We start from the raw sequence: 22,840 nt of genomic DNA, 5'->3' as shown, positions 1-22,840 counted from the left end.
AGAAGGAAAAGGAAGAGAGGAGAGAAGGAGATTTTTCATTCACGACCACGAACCAACGGTACCAGTTATTGTCCACATCGCGCTTGCCAATCCAGTTTGTTTTTCCATCTGCCGGATTTATTTCACGGACCTCACCACGAAAGACCCCGGGGTAGGACTTAATCATCCACCATTCACACGAGGATTCACGGTGAGGCTGTTCCATTTTTTCCGGGGAGATTCAAACCACTCAATATCACTAATTCAGTCATCCGCTTTCAGGACAGTTTCATTATTGCCGGACTCACATTCTCATTCATTTTCAGTTTATCATTCATTGTTGTTTTCGTGTTGTGTGTTTATTTGTTACAGGGACAAGGGAGGGTTTTTGTTGTATATATTTATATATATTTGGTGGTGTTTTGTTATTGCTGGGGTGGAGGGATATTTATATGTTTCTATTTTTATATTTCATTTAATACATATAATCTGTTTAATTTTACATCCTGTTTGTGTGCTTATATTTTTCACCGTCGATTGTGGGGAAAAGTTCAAATGGTAAGAAGTACGGCTTGATAGTAGATTATTTCTCAGTTAATTATCCAGGCCACTGGTCTTGGAGGTGTAGCTGCCGGCTGGGTAAAAGGGATCGGCCGTTACATAAAGTGGTGCCCTCTCTGAGGAATCTAAATAAATATCTATCGCTGTCTGCCTTTAAACATTTTCCCCATTTAACATGTCTATAGTGCGTGCCGAGCAGGACGACACCATTGCTTCGCCGCGGTGTGATGATGGAGTAGCCGGGGCGCGGCACGTCACGGTCAGTGCGTGTTCAGCGGTGCAGGAGGTGGTGGATTCGTTGCAGTCGCTGTACCTCGAAGATCACCATGGACCTGAGGAGGAATGCCTGGAGGATGTCTCGCCTCCGTGGGAAGATCTGGCGCAACAACTAACCCGGCTGGATGAGAAAGTCTGCGAGGTTGCTGAAAGTGCGCTCGGGCGCGAAGATGCCTTGCGGGCTCGCATCAGCAGCTCCCAGGAGAAAATAAAAGAATATCTCAATGAGCAAGTTCAACTCCTGGGGCGGGAAATCGTGTTGTGCCTCCAGAGGCGAGATCAACGCTGGCGAGAAACTCTTCAGGGGGAGGTCCGAAGGAGTCTCCAGACGTTACGTCAGTCACCCCGTCATTCAACGCCGTACGGGTCTCGTGGGGGGGGGGTGAATACATCAATCGGCCCTCTGTTCCTGGGGTGCGCCTTTCCTTTCCCAAGTTGGGGGCCCCTTATAACATCGATGATGTCCTCAACTTTGTGGAAGAAGGAGAGGCGTACCTGGCTGTTAACCCTTTAACCCTAGAAGAGCTTATGGGGGTGATAGGGGCATCCCTCTCGGGGCCGGTGCGGAGCTGGTGGCTGACGGCAAAGAAGAACATTAAAGACTGGGGATCCTTTCGTCGATCTTTCCTCGCGGCTTTTCTTCCGGAAGACTATGAATCTGAACTGGAGGACAAGCTGCGATCCATGGTGCAACTGCCTTCGCAATCCATCCGGGACTTCGCCTATGAATATCGGGCTTTGTGTTTGAAGTGGCGGCCGGCTATGTCTGAAGAAGAGGTAGTCCGCCGCATTCTTAATGCCTGTAACCCGCGGTTAGCTGGGGGTCTCAGGGGGGTGGTGGGGTCGGTGGAAGACCTGGTGAAGGTGGGCTCGCAAGTGGAACGGGACTGGGGAAACTCAAAAACGTACTGGAACAAGGTACAAGCCAGTACACGAGAAACCCAGCCCCTAAAACCCCAGCGAGCCAAACCTTGCCGGTCGGAAGCCGATCTCGCCATCATGCAAGCGAGTACGTCCCTCCTGATCGTCCCAGTGAAGCTGCGGGGGTGGCAGGTAGATGCGGTGGTGGATACAGGGAGCCATCACACCTTAATCCGCTCAAGCATGTGGAAGAAGATTAGCCGACCGACAGACAACTTAACATCTGCCCCGTCTGTCCGATTTGTATTGGCAGATGGGAGTGAACACAGAGCCCTGGGCAAAGTCCCCTTGAGGTACAGTGTACTTTCCACCACCTGGGAGATGGATACGTATGTCCTGGATGACCGGCACCTGTCCGTCCCGTTACTCCTTGGGCTGGACTCTTTAACCACCATGAGGATGACCATCCATCTCAGTCCCAGGGGGTATACGGTGCCAGGGGAAGGGGTATGCGACTTCATTCATAAATCCAAAGAAGATCTGGGCTCGGAATTCATTGGCTTCTATGCAGCAGTGAGGAGTGACGCAAGCACCTCGGCGGCAGCCCCTGTGGAGGAACAGCCCGAAGAGGTAAGGCCGGTGCTGAAGAAGTGGGCCGAGGTGTGGACTGAGAAATTAGGAGTCGCCCGTGGAGTTACCCACGTGATCCACACCTCGGACGAAGTTCCAATAAGGCACCGAGCCTACCGTGTTTCTCCACTAAAGAAGGGCATAATTAAAGAACACCTTGATCGAATGCTCGCCGAGGGAATAATCGAACCATCTTCCTCCTCCTGGGCGTCCCCTGTGGTCCTCGTAAAGAAGACGGATGACACCTATCGTTTCTGCGTGGACTACAGGGGGGTTAACGGGAAGACGAGCCTGGACGCATATCCCATGCCCCTGGTTCATGAGATTCTGGAGTCACTGCATGGAGCTGCAGTTTTCAGCACACTAGACCTCCGCAGTGGCTATTGGCAGGTGCCGATGGACGAGGGGAGTAGGAAGAAGACGGCAGTCATCACCCCTGAAGGCTTGTTCCAGTTCACAGTCATGCCTTTTGGGCTTAAAAATGCTGGGGCCACCTTCCAGCGGCTCATGGAGCAAGTCCTGAGGGGGTTGATAGGCAAGATCTGCTTTGTATACATCGATGACGTCATTATTTACTCCCCTTCTATTAAACAACATCTTCAGGACCTCGACACCATCTTCCAACGATTACATCAAGCGCACCTTACGCTGAACATGAAGAAGTGTACCTTCATTCAACCCCACATACGCTTCCTCGGGCACATTCTTTCATCTGAGGGGGTCGCTGTAGACCCCGAGAAGACCTTAGCCATCCGAGACTACCCCACGCCCACGGATTTGAAATCTTTGCAACGTTTCCTTGGGTTAGTGGGGTGGTATCACAAGTTCATTCCCCGGATGGCTGATATAGCGGCTCCCTTGAACAAACTAAGAAAAAAAGATGTCCCGTGGGAGTGGACAACAGAGTGCCAGGACGCGGTCGAGCAACTAAAGAGCCACCTTCAAGAGCCGCCCGTTCTGGCCCAGCCAGATCCACAGCTCACTTTCCAGGTACAAACCGATGCCAGCAACCTGGGGCTTGGCGCCGTGCTCACTCAGAAAATCCACCAGGCTGAACACGTCATCGCTTACGCCTCTCGAGCCTTGCACGGCGCCGAGCTCAATTATTCGACAGCTGAAAAAGAGTGTTTGGCTGTCGTGTGGGCTGTGGAAAAATGGAGACACTATCTGGAGGGGGTTGAATTTGAAGTGTACACCGACCATCACGCTCTGACCTGGGTATTTAATCACCCGAAGACCTCCTCCCGTCTAACCAGGTGGGTGTTACGCCTCCAGAACTTCACTTTCAAGGTGACCTATCGGAAGGGCTGTGGCAATATTGTGCCTGATGCTCTGTCCAGGGTGTCGGAGCCACCGGGGATGGTGTGTTTGGCAGAGGCAAAGAAAATGATCCTCCCTCTGCCAAGAAGCCTGGAAGACCTGGCTCAAGCACAAGCCACCAGTCCATTCTGCCAGAGCATCAGGGAGGGACTGGAACAGCAGCGTACCGACCGGGTACACTTCGTGGACCTCCAGGGGGTTCTGTACAGGACCACTCCATCCTCCCTTGGGGGTCTGCAACACCAACTAGTCGTCCCGGAAGGGCTCATCCCCGACTTTTTAAATTACTATCACGACAGTCCTTTAGGTGGTCACCTTGGAAGGACAAAGACTTTACTAAAGATCCTGGGGGTTGCGTGGTGGCCGTCTGTCCGGAAAGACGTTTCCACCACGTGAAGAAGTGCATCACCTGCCAGCAGCTCAAAAACCCACCTGGTAAACCGGCAGGATTTCTGCAATCGACAATCGCGGATGGACCGGGGGAGACTTTGGGAGTCGACCTGATGGGGCCTTTTCCTGTTACCAGCTCGAGGAAGACCGTCCTGATGGTGGTGATTGATTATTTTTCTAAGTGGGTGGAGCTGTTTGCATTAACAGACGCAAAAAGTAATAAGATCTGCTCCACCCTGAAGAACGAAATCTTCACCCGCTGGGGGGTGCCGAAGAACATCATCTCAGACCGGGGTCCGCAGTTCACGAGCTCTCTATTAGATGAACTTTATACAGCCTGGGGAGTGAAGAAAAACCTGACAACAGCTTACCATCCCCAGGCTAACATGACGGAGTGAGTGAACCGGACCCTGAAGAACATGATCGCCTCCTATGTGGGTGAACGCCATCAGGACTGGGATAAATGGCTCCCCGAGCTCCGGTTTGCCCTGAACACCGCTGTGCATGAGGCCACAGGTGAGACGCCTGCTTTGGTTGCGCTGGGCAGACAGCTAAAGGGCCCGCTTGACCGACTCCTTCCCAGAGCCCCTAATCCAGAAACCACCACTTACAATAACTTATTCAAAATTGAGGAATTACGGCGGAGAATCCAACAGAGGTTGGTGAGTTCGACATCCAGACATGCCAAGTTATATAATGCCCGGCGTAAGGAAGCGCACTTTCAGCCGGGTGATTTGGTCTGGATTAGAGCTCACCATCTCTCGGATGCCAGCAAAAGGTTCTCCGCCAAGCTAGTGCCTAAATGGTTAGGTCCGGCCAAAATCATTTCTCAAACAGGTCCCGTTAATTTCCAGTTTCAAAGGGGTATCGGCACTGACTCCAAGATAGACACTATCCATGTGGCCGTACTTCGGCCCTCCCTTGTCCAAGGTTGGGGGGGGGGGGGAATGTAGCGGGGCCACATAGTGTTTAAATGTCAGTACTGCGTGCGTCTCGTTTCATTGTCCCGTTTACTGTTTATGTGCATCAGTTTATGCCATCCCCGTAAAAACGGGGACGGATGATGGAAGGAGACCACAGCCGCCATCCTGGAAAACACCTGTTTACAATCATTCAATCCCAGCCGTCACAGGACTATATAAGCCATCAGGAGGAGAAGGAAAAGGAAGAGAGGAGAGAAGGAGATTTTTCATTCACGACCACGAACCAACGGTACCAGTTATTGTCCACATCGCGCTTGCCAATCCAGTTTGTTTTTCCATCTGCCGGATTTATTTCACGGACCTCACCACGAAAGACCCCGGGGTAGGACTTAATCATCCACCATTCACACGAGGATTCACGGTGAGGCTGTTCCATTTTTTCCGGGGAGATTCAAACCACTCAATATCACTAATTCAGTCATCCGCTTTCAGGACAGTTTCATTATTGCCGGACTCACATTCTCATTCATTTTCAGTTTATCATTCATTGTTGTTTTCGTGTTGTGTGTTTATTTGTTACAGGGACAAGGGAGGGTTTTTGTTGTATATATTTATATATATTTGGTGGTGTTTTGTTATTGCTGGGGTGGAGGGATATTTATATGTTTCTATTTTTATATTTCATTTAAAACATATAATCTGTTTAATTTTACATCCTGTTTGTGTGCTTATATTTTTCACCGTCGATTGTGGGGAAAAGTTCAAATGGTAAGAAGTACGGCTTGATAGTAGATTATTTCTCAGTTAATTATCCAGGCCACTGGTCTTGGAGGTGTAGCTGCCGGCTGGGTAAAAGGGGTCGGCCGTTACAAGTTGGTGTAAAGTATTTGCCAGCCCATTCTAGTACAATTCTACAAAGCCATAATTGAAAGTGTGATCACATTCTCCATCGTTTTCTGGTTTGGTTCAACAACAGTCCACTTCAAAAATAAATTAAATGTATTGTGTTGTCTGCTGAGAAAATAATTGGCTTTGCTTTTCCATCTGTTGCAGACCTGCATGAATCTAATGTCACAAACCATGTCAAAAGGATCACTACTGACTAATCTCACTCTAGTTTGATGCCCGGCTTGCCCTCAGCTGGCATTTCTTCCTCATCATAGACATGGATGAACTGGTGCAAACAGTGTTCACAGTGCTTTTAATTACCTAGTTCTAAGTGCAAATAAAGTGCACTGTAAGCTGAATTAATGAATAAATAGTACTGAGTAAAATCAATGTAATCATGGGCAGTCAAACCAGAAATATGGTTCATTCAAACATTTAAATCCAACAATAAAACCATGCAGACATTGGTTTTCCTTTTCTTGTTTTTCCTGGCAGTCTAGCGTGTCTTTCATCCTCCATCTCCCAAGCTCACCCTTCAGGTCTTACAGCCAGGGTGAGATGCCAACAGCCACGGTCCAGCTCTCCAGCTTTTGTCTTGACCACCATCCAACGGCATCCACTAGAATGTATAGAGGTGTACCTGCGTGATCCTGCCACTCATCCATCAGTCCAGGAGGGCTGGAGGGATCCCTGAATTGCACCTGATGCCCCAGAATGTTCAAAAGGAGCGACACACCCCTGGGGCACCATTTCTCAAGTTTCCTTGTGGGGCCACTGACCACCTGCTTCCTCACCACCACGCTGGCTCACACTCTCAATTTTGTCTTTCTTGACCCTTGGTTTCTTTTGATTTCTCTTCTAACTAACTAAGGCTCCTTTTATATTATCTTGGGCACAGGTGCCTTAATTATGTCCTGTGAAGTGTCAATTAGAAAATTGGCTCAACCAATTGCACCTTCATGCGTAAACGTGATTTAGCAAGTCCTCTCATCAACCACAGGAAACTACCCTGTTTTTAAATGCAAGCAGTGGAATAATGACTCCCTTAAGCACATCTGGAATGCAGTTGTTTCTGTTAACAGTATATCCATCTCTGATCCCTTCACACAGGTAGCCTATTTTGTTATTGAAAACCAGTAAATCCCCGATTCTCTAACGAATCGCAATTGAATGAATGTCAATCACTCTGTGTTCCATACAATCGTTGGAGGGATGACACACGATGGAGGGTGGGAGTGTTTTGGGAGGTTATGGATTTAATTAAATACATATATCTGTATTTATATTTATTAACATAATTAAATTAAAATAGAATTCTAATCGTCATGTTATTTAAGCAGACATTGTCCTTGAGTTGCTACATATATATGTATGAAATATATTTGAGTGTAAAGGTGTAAATGAAGTACATAGGAACTAAAGAAGTAATGAAATGGTAGATTACAGATAGTTAATGCAATATTTCTTTATATACAACATTTGTAGTAAAGATGGTGTCTTGTCCTTGAATGAGTTGTCCTTGGTATGGAGAACTTACAACCTTAACTTTAACGTCACATGAACACCGAACTCTTGAATAGGCCATATAAAGTTGTCCATGTGCAAATACAGGTTCAGAGAGGTAAATGCCCACTTTGTCCATGGTCTGTCCTTGGGATTTGTTGATTGTCATGGCAAATGCAACCTTAATGGGAAATTGGCGGCGTTTAAGTTTAAACGGTAATTCCAGGTCAGAACTTGTAAGGTCAATTCTGGGAATCAAAACAGTATTGTTAGTATGCGATCCCATAAGTACTTTTGCTTCAATAGCATTGTCAGTCATGGTGTTCACGACTAATCGTGTCCGGTTGCATACACCTTGTTTAGTATTAAGGTTTCTTAATAGCATGACTATTGTCCACACTTTAAGGTTAAGATTGTGTTGCGGTAATCCGGCCGGGTTAATAGTGTTTAAATATTCTAATGGGAAATTAAGATGTTCAGTTTCGTCTTCAGAATCCAAATTGTCAGTACTTAGACAGAGGCGGCTTTCTCCAGGTAGCAGTTCAATCACTTGGTTATTTATCTGATCAACGTCAATATTCTTTGGACTTAATACAGCCCGGTGCGTTAAAAGTGGTATCTGGTCTAATGAGATCGTTTGACCAAACACCTCTGTTACTAAGTCGTCTCAAATAGGAGCTCTTTTGTTTTGGAGCCATGACTCCTTCGCTTCTGCTGTTTCAGAAGCGTGTTGTAGGCGCCTGCGTTCATTGTGTTTATCCATGTGGGCTCGTTTTTGTATTTCCGTTAGTTGAGCTGTTTCTTTTTGGAGCCGTGACTCCGTTAGCTATACGTCGTTTACTGTTAGGAATTATAATGGCACTTACGTTTAATAAGGAGCGTTCGTTTATTGTGTTTATCCATCTGGTCTCATTTCTGTGTTTTCTGTGGCTGGAATGTTAATAATGTATTACTGTAATACTGTAATGTGATTCAAATATGCTGTGTAGTCTGGACTTTTGGGGATTCCGTACTGTAATACTGTAATGTGATTGAAATATTCTGTGTAGTCTGGACCTCTGTGGATTCCGTACTGTAATACTGTAATGTGATTCAAATATGCTGCGTTTATTGTGTTTATTTCGTTTTTGAGCCGTGACTCCTTTGCTTTTGGTTTTTCAGAAGCGCGTGCCGGCGGTTTGGGCTCGTTGCAGTGCGGCAGTGCGCGTGCGCTGTGATGTGTCCTGCGTCCAGAGCCCTGCGTCCACATCCAATGACCTGTTACAACAAGTGGCTGATCACTAAAGGGAAAAGCAGCAACTTCTATTAATCCCATGCTTGTACTGTCATGAGGTATGCGAGTTAGTGCATGTGCATCTTATGGGCGCTCATTTAGATAGATAGATAGATAGATACATACTTTATTCAACCCCTCAGGGAAATTTATCTACTCTATCAAACCAATCCACTCAAAATCTCCGCCTGTGGAGACAAATATATTTTGGTGTTGTCTATATACAGAGGTAATCCCATATACAGTAGAGTGAGTAATTAAAAAAAATTGCTATGGAGTTGACTGAGGTGTTTCCTCATGTGAGCATCCCTAAAGAAATCCTTATGAATCAAGGGACAGCCTTTAATTCCACCACACTTGAAGAAATTGCAAAGCTGCTTTGTATTAAACATCTGAAAATATCTGTTTATCATTCTCAAATGGATAGCTTAGTAGAGTGCTTTAATTAAACGCTAAAACAAAGGTTGAAGAAAATGGTGAGGGAGGATAGGCAAGATTGGAATAGGATGTCTCCATTTGCCCTTTTTGCATACAGAGATGTGTTCCAAAACTCTACTGGCTTTTCTCTGTTGAAACTCCTGTATGGGAGACAGCTGAGGGAAATATTGGGTCTGGTTAAGAAGGTGTAGGTGGAACAAGATTTTCAGTCCACCACTGTATTAGAGTACGTAGCACAGTTTTGTCAACATTTTGTGAAAATTCTTCCACAGACGCAGGGTTGGCCATACAATCAAGGAGCTGACACTCAACAGATTCCAGATAGGGACCATGTGTTATCGTCTTGGTGCCCACCCCCGACTCTAAAATTCTAGCACAATGGATGGTATGAGGTAACAGCATGCAAGAGTTTGGTGGATTACATAATTAGACAACCCAAACAAGGAACCCCTAAGAGAGTTTATCACGTAAACATCCTTAGGAAGGAAAGAGTGGAGACCACTACAGCCAGGGTTACACTCTAGACCTTTTTACCAACTCAGACACAAAGAGCTCAATTTTTAAAAACTATATAGTCAATGAACTTGGCATAATTTTGAGTGAGCACCCCTACCAGATACCAGAGGCTAAATGTGCTGAAGTCGATCTGGAAATAAAAATATGTTAGAACTGGGTGTTATCGAAGAGAGTAACAGGCCATGGTCAAGTCCGCCATTGAACAAGAAGCAAGTGCCATCAAATAGGCCATCATGAAGCTGAAATACTGACTATACCTTCAGGTATATATCACTTTAAGTTAGTTCATTGGAAGGGTTTACTTTGGGCTAAGGCAGATGCCCTTTAAAATGTTCACAACCTCTTAGCCAGGGCTGCTCCTTCTCTTTGGAAGGTGTGGTAGGTGGGGGGGGCCATGTCATACCATGAGCCTGGGGAATGTCTCAGGGGAAATGGTTCCGGTTGTCTCTGAGGTGGAGGTGGGGATTTAGCAGAAAAACAGCAATGCACCTTTATTAACATGGTTTCTATTTTCTCTGGAATGTTGGAAAATTAGCAGGAAAAGTTGCCATTCTTTGTTGAAACTACTTTGGAAGAGGACAGAGCTCAAACGGTACAGGATTATTTTGGCAATTTAGGAGCATCGAGAATGACAAAAGTTGTCATTATTTAAACCTGAATTTCATTTTTTATTTACAGATTTTTTCAATTGCTAAGACAGATTCTGCAATACTGAAGTCGCTTTCTCAAAACTCTTCATGCAGTCACCACAACATCAGCTTATGTGGGCCAAACTGTTAAGCATTTCTCTTTGCTTTCATACAAAATGCATTCAGTGACTATATGCTTCAAAATTCATGGATTCCTGTCTCACTCAAAATCCATCAACATCACAACATTACATTTTCAGAGGCCATTTTGCACATGCCTACATACTGTCACCAAAACTGCTAATAAGACATTCAAAACTGAAATATGGCAATTTGCTAAATTAATATCAAGACCAAGTACAAATGTGTTATTACAGGTATTTATTGTGGTATGGAATAACGTTGCTTTCCACAACTCCACTGCAGTCAAAGAATGGTTTGCAGCACACCCAAGGATGTCCTCATTGTTTCTGCCACCATCCTCCTTCCTGAACCCCATTGAGGAATTCTTTTCTGCATTGAGGTGGAAGGTTTATGACCACCGGCCACATGATTAGATGTCATTACTGGATGCAATGAATGCTGGATGCCAAGATTTTTCTCCAGAGCAATGCCAAGGATGGATCAGGCATGTGAAGAGATACAACTTTAGATGTATTGCCAGAGAGGATATCAGATGTGATGTTGATGAGAACTTGTGGCCCAATCCAGGGGAGAGGATGGATTAGCATTACAGCGTGGTATTATTATAGTTGTGGACCAACTGCAAGTGTGTGTGTGTGGGTGTGTGTGTGTGTATATATACATACATATATATATATGCACAGTATATTTTACTTCTATGGTATTTTCTTCAACGCTACATTTTGTGTTGGGTATATATTTTTTGTATGATTAGGAATAAATACTCTGTACTTACAGTAGACCACAGACAGGAATAAACATATAAACACATACTGCTGCGTGGTTTGTTCATTCCTGAACACTTTTAGAGTACAAACTTGTTCTGTTTTGTAATACAATATTTGCGACAAATAATGTCAGTTACTTTACAGACGATACTTTTATGATGATCCATGTTACATTTTAGGTAATGCTGTCTGTTGTTAGTGTTTTGCAGGCCTTTTGTTTTGTGTATGATGTAGTGTTCTTCCAGAAGGACATAACGTGTTACTTTTTTGGTGTTGTAGTTCATTTTGGAGGAGAGCTTAACTGTTTGGTCAGGCTGTGTGTTGGTATTGCAGACTATATGAAGAGTTTTGAGAAAGCAACTTAATTATTGCAGAATCTGTCTTAGCAATGGAAAAAAAAAAACTGTAGGACATTAAACATGGTATGCCACCTATTTTTCTCTGTATTTTTACACAGCAGATAAGTCATGTAATGAGAACACTTCTAAAGCAATTCTTACTTAATGTGTCTTTAATAATAAAGAACACTTACTTGTTCTGAAATCTGAATGACATTCAGCTTGTTTAGTTCTTCAGTGACTGCAGAGACTTTATCCCTTAAATTGTGCTGTGTGGAAATAGAAAAGGTTAGATGAAAAACATTACAAAATGTAATTTTGCAGAATAAGAAGCGAAAACAAGGTGCCGTCCTATTAATATGTGCATTTACATCAGTTCAGTAGTACATTCTAGAGACATTTGAAAACACAAAGACAGCCGATGTTCAAAACAGAAAATGAACATATTTTTTCCTTCTGGGCTAATAGAAAACTCCATATTCCAAAATGAGGTTACCATTCTGTTATGATTTGAATTATCAATTGTAAGTAGCACACAAGTTGATGGGCATTCTGGCCAGGAGAAGGGAAGGTTCCTTACCTGGATGGGAGACCCCAAGTGGGCAGACAGACATCCTGGTCGAGAGATGAAAAAGATGTCTTACCCGAAAAAGGCTCCCCAAGTGGATGGACGGACATCCCAGCCAAAAGGGAAGGACAGGGGAGGACTGTCTCTGTGGGATGTTTGTTCATGCAGGATGTTAGATATCAAGGGCCCTGCATATCGGTACGTAGTAGGAAACTAGCAGGGAATGCTGGGAATTCTAGTCTGGAAGCTCAGCTCTGCTGGGGTTCCTGGGTGCAACAAAAGGGAGTTACAGGGAGATGCACTCCGTTATTCGGGACGTCTGTATGACCCACAAGTGCTTCCAATGGGCAATATCCCATGGGCACAAGAAGTACTCCTGGATCCTCAATAAAACGGACTGCACTGCCTTGTCCATGTGAGCTGGAGCTGGGAGGAAGGAAGGCAACAGTCGACTGGAGGAGGGCAGTATGGTGGTGAGAGAGAGATTAAGAGAAAACAACTTGCTTATTGGCTTTGCACAAAGTATTTTGAATAATAATCTCCCTTTGTTTGAAACAGATGCTGTGTTGATGTACTCGTGTGTGAGACTCTGTGACACCCCCTGCTGTTACACAATCAGCTTTTACCAGGAACAAATTCAAATAAATCCATAAGTATTACTGGGTTATAAATACTGTATGGTGGGAAAATAACATGTTGAGAAGCGTGAAAGTATATCAACATACAAAAAGTTTGTCACTTGTGTCACACACGTTCGCTTGGGAGTCAACCAAAGGGACCAGTAAACGACAATTCCACACCAGCCCAGGGGGCGGTGGGGTGCACTGAGCCTCTTTCTTTTCTCTCCGCAGACCAAACACGAGAAATCCTTCCTGTCCGGGACCCGAGGGCGTCACTTCCTGTGATCCAGCTATAAAAACTCCTCATCCTCCATTCTTAAATAGTTCTGTGTTGGACTCTAACCAGTACACATTGTACTCAATGTTAAAGCCTTTTGCAGCTAGGGAAACTACATGGGTGGCTGCCCCAAACCTTTGTTGTGTGTCCAGCTGTTTCTTTCACACTTGCAAAAACCTGAGCAAAACACACATGAGTAAGCAGTAGAGAGCTTCTACACATGTAAATGTTTCATACAGTATGGATAAATGGGTATAAATGTTCATCTGTTTAAATGAAGTTGCTGGCAGAGGTGTAAAATAACAGTACAGCTATTTGTTACTTTATTTAAGTTTGTTTAATTTTTACCCCACTATATTTTTAGGTTGAATTAGCATACTTTTACCCAGGTACATTTTGCAATTAGTACTCGTTACTCATTACGCAGACCAAACTAATATAAATTCATTTAAGAAAACTATCAGATGTGTTGTCAACTTAAGTTATACATAGCTCAGCATTGTTAAGACGCAGTCAATAGAAGGCTGTACATCATTCCAAATAAAAGCACTGTAGCGTCCCTTGCATGGCTTGGCAGGCCGTTCCCACGCTACTTCCTGCTCACTGCTGAGACAAGGAAATTGAATATGTACTGTATTTCTCTCACAATCATATTTAAACACTTCATTCAGATCTGTAAAATGCAAACGGGAGTCAGATACAATGCACTGCCTTCAGTGCCTGCCAACACCTAAAGAAATCTCTGCTTTCAGGAATTCACCTTCAAATTTAAAGAAGCATGTTGAGGAAAGCATTTTTTTTTGTCTTCTTAAGCTATCTCTATCTCTTATATGGTATTTTGAGACCAAAAGTTATATATTGTGTGAACAATATCCGTATGTTGTATGCAAGATATTGTGGCCAATTATTACAAGTCTAATTACTTAAATGCTAGAGTGAGTCCAGCTGTAAAAGTCACTGATTGTCTGGACCAGAAAAACTCAAATTTAAAATGAGACTAGCATTTAAGTAATTAGGAATGTCGCTATGCTTGGACATTGAGGTCCTGCTGTTCCTTGTAACGTGAGTGCTAATTAAAGGCGTGTCAGCTTTCCTATAAGCCGAGATAAGTATTCATGTTGTTAGTTTATGGAATTTGAGCTCGGGAAAAGCTAACGGAACATTACCCTGCCATCTAGAATCTGGTCAAGAGCCACAATGACTAAGGAAAGCACAGGTAACTTATTAAGTGAATATTCTACTTTTTTGGATAAGAATAAACTTTGAACAATTACATATATTGTCTTCATAAATTATTGAAGAATTACTGCATGTCAGTTATTCTATGTTCCCTCATACTGCAAAATGTGACTTATGCTATATTATCTCTGAGCTGTCCTTACTGTTAGTTCTTTACAAGATTAAGAGCATTAAATGGAACTGACTCCTGTCCAGATCATTCTTCAGTAGAACACCGACACTCAGATTTGTAGTTTTTTTTTATTATAATTAAAAATGAGTTATTGTAGAGTAATATGCATGTTGGTTATATGTGTGGGAAAATGTTATTCTGTAGACTTTAAATTGTCAAGTGGAGTGCATTAAAGGGAAAGGGAAATCAGGCTTCCTTCCTATTAATGCCAAGGCCTTAATGTGCGCTTTGGTATTAGTTCTGTAGTGTTGGGTTGGAGGCATCAAGACACAGAAAGACAACTCCTCATGTTCTAAGCAAAGAAATTAATTTATTACATCATTCCTTCTAGGTTACTGAAAAAAAACAAACGCAAAGGTATGTTAAACTTGGTATCTAGACTTGAAATACTGGCTTTCCCCATAAACCTTAATGTGAGAAAGTATCTTTAATTTATGGAGGTAAGTCTATTAACTTGGAAAATAGATGGGACACTCTGCCTAGGTTGAGTGCAGGAAAGAAAAGCACAATAGAAAACAAACAACATTCGAGTTTCAAGCTGTAAATAGAAAACTTATATTTTTTGGCAATAAAGATTTGTTTGGTTAACACTTACACCTTCTGAAAGTAAATTGTCATTCAGATTGTCCAATGCTTTTTCAGTTCCATAGGTTGCATCCTTTATATCACTCAGTAACCACTCCACCTGTGTTTAAGAGGAAAGGTCAAATAATAAAATTGTGATTTTGAAGGACAAAAACAGGCTGCCTTTATTAATCTGTTCCTTTACTTCAGTTCCATAGTGTGAGCTACAAGCCAATACTTCTACTGTTGCTCAAAAATTATTAATACAAATTATTAAAAATGGATGCATCAAAAATTAGGTTAAACTGCTCTTACAAAAACCACTTTCTGAGTTATTATTAAGTTTATGTACATATAAGATGTTGCTTTAAACAGTGAATAAGTGTATTACGTAGCACACCACATGTTTATCTTTAGGAAAAGTTAATGAAACATCCTCATAAATAAGCAGCAGAGGGGAGCTAAATATGAACATTTTTGATGCAGGATGAATGTGATGTAAGCGTTCACCTAGTTTAATGAAGTCACTTTTAAAACACATTTGGAATAAATAAATACATATTCAAATACAAACATGCATACATATTTACTGTTCATACATAACAATGCCAAAGCTAAAAGAGGAGCGGCATTTTGTGAATGGCACCTAACAATTACCATAAAATAGATAAATGATGGAAGATTAGTTAAACAAGGGTAAAACTTATAAATCATTTATAATATTTTCTATTTATAAAGCTGTTCTTTAGTGGATAAGATTTCCTTATTTATACAGAACACTTAGTTAGCCCTTTGGACATCAAAATGTCATTCAGCTTGTCAAATTCCTTCTTTATCCCAGAGATTCTATCTCTCTTTCCCCTCAATAATAATTTTTCCTGTGTAGAAATAGACATTATCAGAGTCAAAATTAAAAATGATACTCTTTAGTTTATAGCAAACAAAAGCAGGCCTCCATCTTATGAATCTTTAACTCTGTATTCGTTCTGTAGGGTAAGTTGGTGACATCAGGACAAAGAAAGAGTTTTTCCAATGTTGTAAGCAAAAACGGAGTAAATGTTTTTATGGGTCATTAAAAATATCTTATATCTGAAATGATATCAAGCGGATTTACAAAACTGAATCATTAGTGCACTTTTACCATGCATGAAATCAACAAGATACAAAACTGTTTACTGATTTTTTATTGTGTTCATATATTTCTGGAGATTTTACAATTTTGTTAATTAATTTTATTTCAAGAAAGTAACATCTTATATAATCAAGCAGATTACATTTGCACAACTTATACAATTAATAAAAATAAATGCTACTCTTTAGTTTATAGCAAACAAAAACAGGCCTCCATCCTATGAATCTGGAACTTTCTATTAGTTCTGTAGGGTAAGCTGGTGACATCAGAACAAAGAAAAATATCTTCTAATGTGGTAAGCAAATTTGGGTCATTAAAAAGACCTTATACCAAAAATGAGGTCAGCATGTGCATGCAATCAGAAAGATATAGAACATACTATTGTTTATATTCATATATTTACACAGAGACATTATAATATTGAGCAACGTGCATTAGTTTACAGGAGGTTTATCACTTAGGTCAACTCATGCAGCCCCCTTACAAATTAACAAATCAGAGGTGCCAAATGTGTAACGTTTTGATACACGATGGATGGAAACAAATGTTCACCTGTTTAATGAAGATCTTTTTTAAGGTAATAGGATTAAATAAATAAATAAATGAGCAAATAATTAGCACTACAAAAACAAAGAAAGACCAGCATTTTGTGATGATTCTAAGAAATGAAAATGAAATACTTAAATGTCAGCTATCATACATGAGAGTTTCTTATGGGTAATAGTTTAAATTGTCTCAGCTGGAACAAAAAGTGTGATGCACCATTATTAACATGGTTTCCGTTTTCTCCTACAATGGAACAGAATCAGCCAGAAGATTAATGACATCACTTTTGGCACAATCATAGCTTCATTATCTTCTGAATAGGATTTTATTCTTATCTTTTCTGTCTTCTCTGGACAAGTTTTAGAGATCTAATGCTGAGTTTGGAGCTTTTGGAGTTGTTGACTAAGACTCTGACCTTTATTTTGATTTCTCCTTTTATTTGAAGTTTTATGTTCTATTCTGATGTGATTCATCCAAGATTATGATTACTGTGATTGTTTCTGCTGGTATTAGGAACATGTCTTCTGAGGCTGTGATCTTTGAAAGGCTTAAAGATTGTCAAACAGATCATTTTCTTATCCTTTGCTGTGGATAACAAACCTATTTTCCAAAGTTCATGCTATGATCTCTCTTTGATTAAACCTTCCTTCTGGTTTTGATCATGTTATTTTATCACAATTTATTTTGTCTCTCATTCTGACTTCGACATACGTATTTTTGATCTCATGGTTTTGCCTTTTCTATCTAGATGTCTGTCTCCCACTTATCTCTCCAATCCTCATCAGTATGCTGACATAACACATTGAAAATGAGAAGCTTCGCCACTATTAACATCATACTTTCATTTTTGATTTGGGACATTAAACAGGGTGTTTAGACAGAGCCTCAACACTTTTCCTCTTATCCTGTGTGTTTTTGCAGTAGCATAGTTAAAAGGATCATTGCTAGAAGAAGACAGAACAACAGGAATGCAGGACTGTGGTACAACAGTTGGCTGAAACTGTACAACATCTAGAATTATGGGTAGCCAGCGAGCAAACCAACTTTGTAGAGGAGTAGGCAAAAAGATTGTCAGAAGTCAGTATACAAACCGAAAGATCACTTGGTCTGTTGCAGATACTTGTACCTCTTCAAAAACAGATGACACTGAAGCATATTTGAGTGGACTGCTTAAAGACATAGATGGCTAAAGTAGGACTGGGCACATAAATTAACTCCATTCCTCTCCTGTGAGACGCAGAAGGGTTTATTATGACCTAGGTACGCAGGTGACGGCTGACTACAATATAGAAAATAGGGAGATCCTTGCATGTTATGGGATGGCCTCAAATATATATGTCATAAAATACCAGGAGTGGCAGTCTGAAAGTAGCAAACGCACAACAATTTAGAAATAAAAAGACTGCGGTCACCTGCACAAATGGAGACTCCCACTTGTATCCCATGAGTGAATGCTTTATAACATTTCAAGGGCAATCCAAAAAGAGTGACTGTGTTGGTACATTTCTATTCTCCATATACTGTAATAATTATCAAAGACTGGTCTAATATTAAATGTGGACAAATAAGTAATACTTATAACCAGCCAGCTAATCCAAACTCAGATGTCCTGAGTGCTGGCCTAAACAAAGGCCACTCTCTATGCAGTGTCCTCTGTGCCAGCTTAGGTGCCCCTCATGGCTGTGAACATTCCCCCACTCTATTCTCTGTACACCAATGACTGTAGGTCCACTGAACCTGCAGTAAAAAATAATTAAGTTCACAGATGACACCACCATCATTGGACTACTTGATAATGGAAATGAAACTGCATATAGAAAGAAGGTGACTTGTCTTTTGTCTTAGTGCGCTACCAATAACCTGGTACTCAAAACCACCAAGACAGTGGAAATGGTAATTGACTTTTGCAAATATTTGATACAACCTCTTCTAGAAAGTAATGATTCTACTGTCAATATGGTGGAATCCTTCAAATTGTTGGGCACAACTATCTCAAAACTCTCAGTTGGGAAATTTAAATCACTTCCATCACTAAAAAGTGAACATATTTAATTTCTTTAGTATGTAGCGGGGCCACATAGTGTTTAAATGTCAGTACTGCGTGCGTCTCGTTTCATTGTCCCGTTTACTGTTTATGTGCATCAGTTTATGCCGTCCCCGTAAAAACGGGGACAGATGATGGAAGGAGACCACAGCCGCCAACCTGGAAAACACCTGTTTACAATCATTCAATCCCAGCCGTCACAGGACTATATAAGCCATCAGGAGGAGAAGGAAAAGGAAGAGAGGAGAGAAGGAGATTTTTCATTCACGACCACGAACCAACGGTACCAGTTATTGTCCACATCGCGCTTGCCAATCCAGTTTGTTTTTCCATCTGCCGGATTTATTTCACGGACCTCACCACGAAAGACCCCGGGGTAGGACTTAATCATCCACCATTCACACGAGGATTCACGGTGAGGCTGTTCCATTTTTTCCGGGGAGATTCAAACCACTCAATATCACTAATTCAGTCATCCGCTTTCAGGACAGTTTCATTATTGCCGGACTCACATTCTCATTCATTTTCAGTTTATCATTCATTGTTGTTTTCGTGTTGTGTGTTTATTTGTTACAGGGACAAGGGAGGGTTTTTGTTGTATATATTTATATATATTTGGTGGTGTTTTGTTATTGCTGGGGTGGAGGGATATTTATATGTTTCTATTTTTATATTTCATTTAATACATATAATCTGTTTAATTTTACATCCTGTTTGTGTGCTTATATTTTTCACCGTCGATTGTGGGGAAAAGTTCAAATGGTAAGAAGTACGGCTTGATAGTAGATTATTTCTCAGTTAATTATCCAGGCCACTGGTCTTGGAGGTGTAGCTGCCGGCTGGGTAAAAGGGATCGGCCGTTACATAAAGTGGTGCCCTCTCTGAGGAATCTAAATAAATATCTATCGCTGTCTGCCTTTAAACATTTTCCCCATTTAACATGTCTATAGTGCGTGCCGAGCAGGACGACACCATTGCTTCGCCGCGGTGTGATGATGGAGTAGCCGGGGCGCGGCACGTCACGGTCAGAGCGTGTTCAGCGGTGCAGGAGGTTGTGGATTCGTTGCAGTCGCTGTACCTCGAAGATCACCATGGACCTGAGGAGGAATGCCTGGAGGATGTCTCGCCTCCGTGGGAAGATCTGGCGCAACAACTAACCCGGCTGGATGAGAAAGTCTGCGAGGTTGCTGAAAGTGCGCTCGGGCGCGAAGATGCCTTGCGGGCTCGCATCAGCAGCTCCCAGGAGAAAATAAAAGAATATCTCAATGAGCAAGTTCAACTCCTGGGGCGGGAAATCGTGTTGTGCCTCCAGAGGCGAGATCAACGCTGGCGAGAAACTCTTCAGGGGGAGGTCCGAAGGAGTCTCCAGACGTTACGTCAGTCACCCTGTCATTCAACGCCGTACGGGTCTCGTGGGGGGGGTGAATACATCAATCGGCCCTCTGTTCCTGGGGTGCGCCTTTCCTTTCCCAAGTTGGGGGTCCCTTATAACATCGATGATGTCCTCAACTTTGTGGAAGAAGGAGAGGCGTACCTGGCTGTTAACCCTTTAACCATAGAAGAGCTTATGGGGGTGATAGGGGCATCCCTCTCGGGGCCGGTGCGGAGCTGGTGGCTGACGGCAAAGAAGAACATTAAAGACTGGGGATCCTTTCGTCGATCTTTCCTCGTGGCTTTTCTTCCGGAAGACTATGAATCTGAACTGGAGGACAAGCTGCGATCCATGGTGCAACTGCCTTCGCAATCCATCCGGGACTTCGCCTATGAATATCGGGCTTTGTGTTTGAAGTGGCGGCCGGCTATGTCTGAAGAAGAGGTAGTCCGCCGCATTCTTAATGCCTGTAACCCGCAGTTAGCTGGGGGTCTCAGGGGGGTGGTGGGGTCGGTGGAAGACCTGGTGAAGGTGGGCTCGCAAGTGGAACGGGACTGGGGAAACTCAAAAACGTACTGGAACAAGGTACAAGCCAGTACACGAGAAACCCAGCCCCTAAAACCCCAGCGAGCCAAACCTTGCCGGTCGGAAGCCGATCTCGCCATCATGCAAGCGAGTACGTCCCTCCTGATCGTCCCAGTGAAGCTGCGGGGGTGGCAGGTAGATGCGGTGGTGGATACAGGGAGCCATCACACCTTAATCCGCTCAAGCATGTGGAAGAAGATTAGCCGACCGACAGACAACTTAACATCTGCCCCGTCTGTCCGATTTGTATTGGCAGATGGGAGTGAACACAGAGCCCTGGGCAAAGTCCCCTTGAGGTACAGTGTACTTTCCACCACCTGGGAGATGGATACGTATGTCCTGGATGACCGGCACCTGTCCGTCCCGTTACTCCTTGGGCTGGACTCTTTAACCACCATGAGGATGACCATCCATCTCAGTCCCAGGGGGTATACGGTGCCAGGGGAAGGGGTATGCGACTTCATTCATAAATCCAAAGAAGATCTGGGCTCGGAATTCATTGGCTTCTATGCAGCAGTGAGGAGTGACGCAAGCACCTCGGCCGGCAGCCCCTGTGGAGGAACAGCCCGAAGAGGTAAGGCCGGGTGCTGAAGAAGTGGGCCGAGGTGTGGACTGAGAAATTAGGAGTCGCCCGTGGAGTTACCCACGTGATCCACACCTCGGACGAAGTTCCAATAAGGCACCGAGTCTACCGTGTTTCTCCACTAAAGAAGGGCATAATTAAAGAACACCTTGATCGAATGCTCGCCGAGGGAATAATCGAACCATCTTCCTCCTCCTGGGCGTCCCCTGTGGTCCTCGTAAAGAAGACGGATGACACCTATCGTTTCTGCGTGGACTACAGGGGGGTTAACGGGAAGACGAGCCTGGACGCATATCCCATGCCCCTGGTTCATGAGATTCTGGAGTCACTGCATGGAGCTGCAGTTTTCAGCACACTAGACCTCCGCAGTGGCTATTGGCAGGTGCCGATGGACGAGGGGAGTAGGAAGAAGACGGCAGTCATCACCCCTGAAGGCTTGTTCCAGTTCACAGTCATGCCTTTTGGGCTTAAAAATGCTGGGGCCACCCTTCCAGCGGCTCATGGAGCAAGTCCTGAGGGGGTTGATAGGCAAGATCTGCTTTGTATACATCGATGACGTCATTATTTACTCCCCTTCTATTAAACAACATCTTCAGGACCTCGACACCATCTTCCAACGATTACATCAAGCGCACCTTACGCTGAACATGAAGAAGTGTACCTTCATTCAACCCCACATACGCTTCCTCGGGCACATTCTTTCATCTGAGGGGGTCACTGTAGACCCCGAGAAGACCTTAGCCATCCGAGACTACCCCACGCCCACGGATTTGAAATCTTTGCAACGTTTTCCTTGGGTTAGTGGGGTGGTATCACAAGTTCATTCCCCGGATGGCTGATATAGCGGCTCCCTTGAACAAACTAAGAAAAAAAGATGTCCCGTGGGAGTGGACAACAGAGTGCCAGGACGCGGTCGAGCAACTAAAGAGCCACCTTCAAGAGCCGCCCGTTCTGGCCCAGCCAGATCCACAGCTCACTTTCCAGGTACAAACCGATGCCAGCAACCTGGGGCTTGGCGCCGTGCTCACTCAGAAAATCCACCAGGCTGAACACGTCATCGCTTACGCCTCTCGAGCCTTGCACGGCGCCGAGCTCAATTATTCGACAGCTGAAAAAGAGTGTTTGGCTGTCGTGTGGGCTGTGGAAAAATGGAGACACTATCTGGAGGGGGTTGAATTTGAAGTGTACACCGACCATCACGCTCTGACCTGGGTATTTAATCACCCGAAGACCTCCTCCCGTCTAACCAGGTGGGTGTTACGCCTCCAGAACTTCACTTTCAAGGTGACCTATCGGAAGGGCTGTGGCAATATTGTGCCTGATGCTCTGTCCAGGGTGTCGGAGCCACCGGGGATGGTGTGTTTGGCAGAGGCAAAGAAAATGATCCTCCCTCTGCCAAGAAGCCTGGAAGACCTGGCTCAAGCACAAGCCACCAGTCCATTCTGCCAGAGCATCAGGCAGGGACTGGAACAGCAGCGTACCGACCGGGTACACTTCGTGGACCTCCAGGGGGTTCTGTACAGGACCACTCCATCCTCCCTTGGGGGTCTGCAACACCAACTAGTCGTCCCGGAAGGGCTCATCCCCGACTTTTTAAATTACTATCACGACAGTCCTTTAGGTGGTCACCTTGGAAGGACAAAGACTTTACTAAAGATCCTGGGGGTTGCGTGGTGGCCGTCTGTCCGGAAAGACGTTTGCC

General features: G+C 43.7%; 1 protein-coding gene across 1 annotated transcript in view; it reads right to left on the bottom strand.

The window, feature by feature from the left end:
- Positions 1–22,840, bottom strand: part of LOC114644562 (uncharacterized) — a 337,895-nt gene that overhangs the window by 126,898 nt on the left and 188,157 nt on the right. The window contains exons 25-26 of the mRNA XM_051934772.1: positions 14,908–14,997; positions 11,631–11,705 (exon numbers count right to left, since the gene is read on the bottom strand). Of these exons, the coding sequence (XP_051790732.1) occupies positions 11,631–11,705; positions 14,908–14,997 (165 nt within the window). The remainder of the gene's footprint in view (positions 1–11,630; positions 11,706–14,907; positions 14,998–22,840) is intronic.

The sequence above is a fragment of the Erpetoichthys calabaricus genome, chromosome 12, assembly GCF_900747795.2.
Source record: "Erpetoichthys calabaricus chromosome 12, fErpCal1.3, whole genome shotgun sequence".
NCBI classification, from domain to species: domain Eukaryota; kingdom Metazoa; phylum Chordata; class Cladistia; order Polypteriformes; family Polypteridae; genus Erpetoichthys; species Erpetoichthys calabaricus.
This window is presented reverse-complemented; position numbering and strand designations above follow the sequence as displayed.